Here is a 2,442-nt window from a genome sequence, read left to right on the forward strand (position 1 = left end):
CAGGATGATTATAAGCTGTATTAATTTAAAGGCAGTAGAATCCAGGGACAGCAGGTAGGGTTCCAAGGATGAGGGTGGAGGTTGGGGGAAAAGAATTAGGTGTTAGAGTCCGGGTTAGGGTTGGACAAAGAATGAGGGCTAGAGACAGAGGATGGACAAGTGAGTCAGTATTGATGGTTATATTGAGCACAAACCCGTTATCCCCATGGAAGTTCAACCCCGTTAGACCCAAACCTGTTTGGCCGTCGAACCCGTTGGATGAGCGCATTAACCCGTTGGAAGTCGAACACGCTGGACCCCAACCCGTTGGACGTCGAACCCTGTTGGTCCCCAACCCGTTGGACGTCAAACTCGTTGGACGTCAAACCCGTTGGACGTCAAATCCGTCCCAGGAGCGCATTAACCCGTTGGACGTCAAACCCGTCCCAGGAGCGCATTAACCCGTTGGAAGTCGAACACGCTGGACCCAACCCGTTGGACGTCAAACCCGTCCAAGGAGCGCATTAGCCCATTGGACCCGAACCCGTTGGATGAACCCATCAACCCTATCCAACAGGTGGGGGTGGAATGGACGTCCATTCCATTTAGGGTTAGAAAACCTTAGAAAACCGACCAATCAGAGCAGGGCAGATTGGACGTACATTCCATTTGGTTTCAGACGTTGAACGTCCAATCAACCACGGAGTCAATTGACTTCAAACTTTGCATGTAGGCCGTAGTGGATATGAAATACAACATATCCAAATCAAAAGCGATAATTCCGCCGGGAAGGGGTTAAATTTTAGTGTCAAAGTCAATGAGTTGAGGTGCGATGTTTGATGGGGTAAGCCATCAACCCAACCAGACCCAACTAAATATATATATTTTCACCCCAGGCAACGGAGCGGCGCAAAGCGGTGCAAGATCAACAAAGTAAATAAAAATAGCAAAACATATAAGAAAACTGAAAGGCTTCATCCTGGAGTGATTTTAACCACAGAAAAACAAACATTCACACCAGATCAGATCTGTCAAGTTTCACACAAAGACACTGAATGAAGGAAATATATATATATTCAATGCACAAGACAGACCAGCATCGACATGGAACATCAATTATTTATCCACTGTGAATCATACCTCATTATCATATGCCGCCGGTGCAAGCACGCTGTGTGGCCAACCGAGATTGAACAGCATCTGAAAGGCAAGGCCCATCAGCTAAAGCATGCGGTGGTTCAGCAGATAAAGGAGAACATTGAACAGTGGGACAATGTGGCTCGAGATACTACACAGTTAACACTGCCCACATACTACACAGTTAACACTGCCCACAATACTGAATGAACCAATCCCGGAACTACCCATTCAAGATGGCTACAGGTGCCAGCGGGATCCCCAGTGCCAGTATGTGGCAGGGAACATGAACACCATGCGCAAGCACTGGCAGAACAAGCACAGCTGGTCGCCATATCCCAGCCGTGGCCGTACAGCGCCACAAAAGCGTACGGCAGCACAGGATGAGGTGGACAGATCATGCCAGAAGGTGCAGTTCCAGCAGATATTTGCATCGCGCAAGGGCTCCCACTACATACAGATCCAGACTAAGGAGACTACTGAGCATACCGGCACGCAAGACCAGAACAGAGCCAGCCAGGCCATTGATGAGCTGGAGCGGTTTTACCAGGAACAGCAACGGCAGACCAGCAATGTCATCCAGGCCGGGGAGCACGATGAAGCCAACCCATGGCTGCGGCGGACCAGATGGCCGGTGTACTTGACCAACATCGCACCCAATGATCTGGTCAACTGCGTCCAGCGGCCCGAGGATGACACCACGTGCCCAGATGAACTGGCCGCGAGGGCCATCTGGGAGGCCATGGGGCAGGTTGCCCGTACCAGCCAGCGAGTCATCACACGGCTGGGCCACTTCGTCCGCATCGAGGCCATCCGCACAGAGCGACACCAGACCCGGCACACCCCGTTGCAGGCGTACATGGACGAGGAGAGCATCGCCGAGCACGTGAGGCCATGGCAGCAGATGTTGATGTTTTTCGCCCGAACGCAGGTCGAGCATGAATGGACGAGCCCACAGTACCGGTTCACACCACGGCAGCGCAAGACATGGAGGGTATTATGGCAGGTAGCCACCACAGAGGGAGCCGACCAGCGACACCCCATCAGCCCAGACCCCATGGATGAGCAGATGACTGAGGAAGAAGAAGAGGAGGAGGAGAAGGGACAGAGAGATACGCAGTCAGAAGAAGAAGATAAGTTCAAATCAACCAAGATCCAGATGGCATGTTTGGATTTTTGCATTGAGCTGCTGGACCAGCGGGTTCAGGTGGAGGATTATGAGTGCGCGCTGGTAGACGCGTTGGCGGTGCTGGGACGGGGGGAGTATGGATGCCGCAGAGGCGGAGAGCTACCCACCAATATTGTCACGGATCATCAAGGTGGCAC

At 52.2% G+C, this 2,442-nt stretch overlaps 1 protein-coding gene across 1 annotated transcript; it reads left to right on the forward strand.

Annotated features, from left to right (window-relative positions):
- Positions 1–1,402: 1,402 nt before the first annotated feature.
- On the forward strand, positions 1,403–2,347 carry HCAG_09181 (predicted protein; the record flags this gene model as incomplete). Its single annotated transcript, XM_001535835.1, has 2 exons — positions 1,403–2,002; positions 2,048–2,347. Coding segments are annotated over 2 exons (900 nt in total), but the record flags the coding sequence as incomplete, so codon positions are not given.
- Between the last annotated feature and the right edge of the window lie 95 nt (positions 2,348–2,442).

This window comes from Histoplasma capsulatum, genomic scaffold (genome assembly GCF_000149585.1).
Source record: "Histoplasma capsulatum NAm1 scaffold_55 genomic scaffold, whole genome shotgun sequence".
Classification (NCBI taxonomy): Eukaryota; Fungi; Ascomycota; class Eurotiomycetes; order Onygenales; family Ajellomycetaceae; genus Histoplasma; species Histoplasma mississippiense.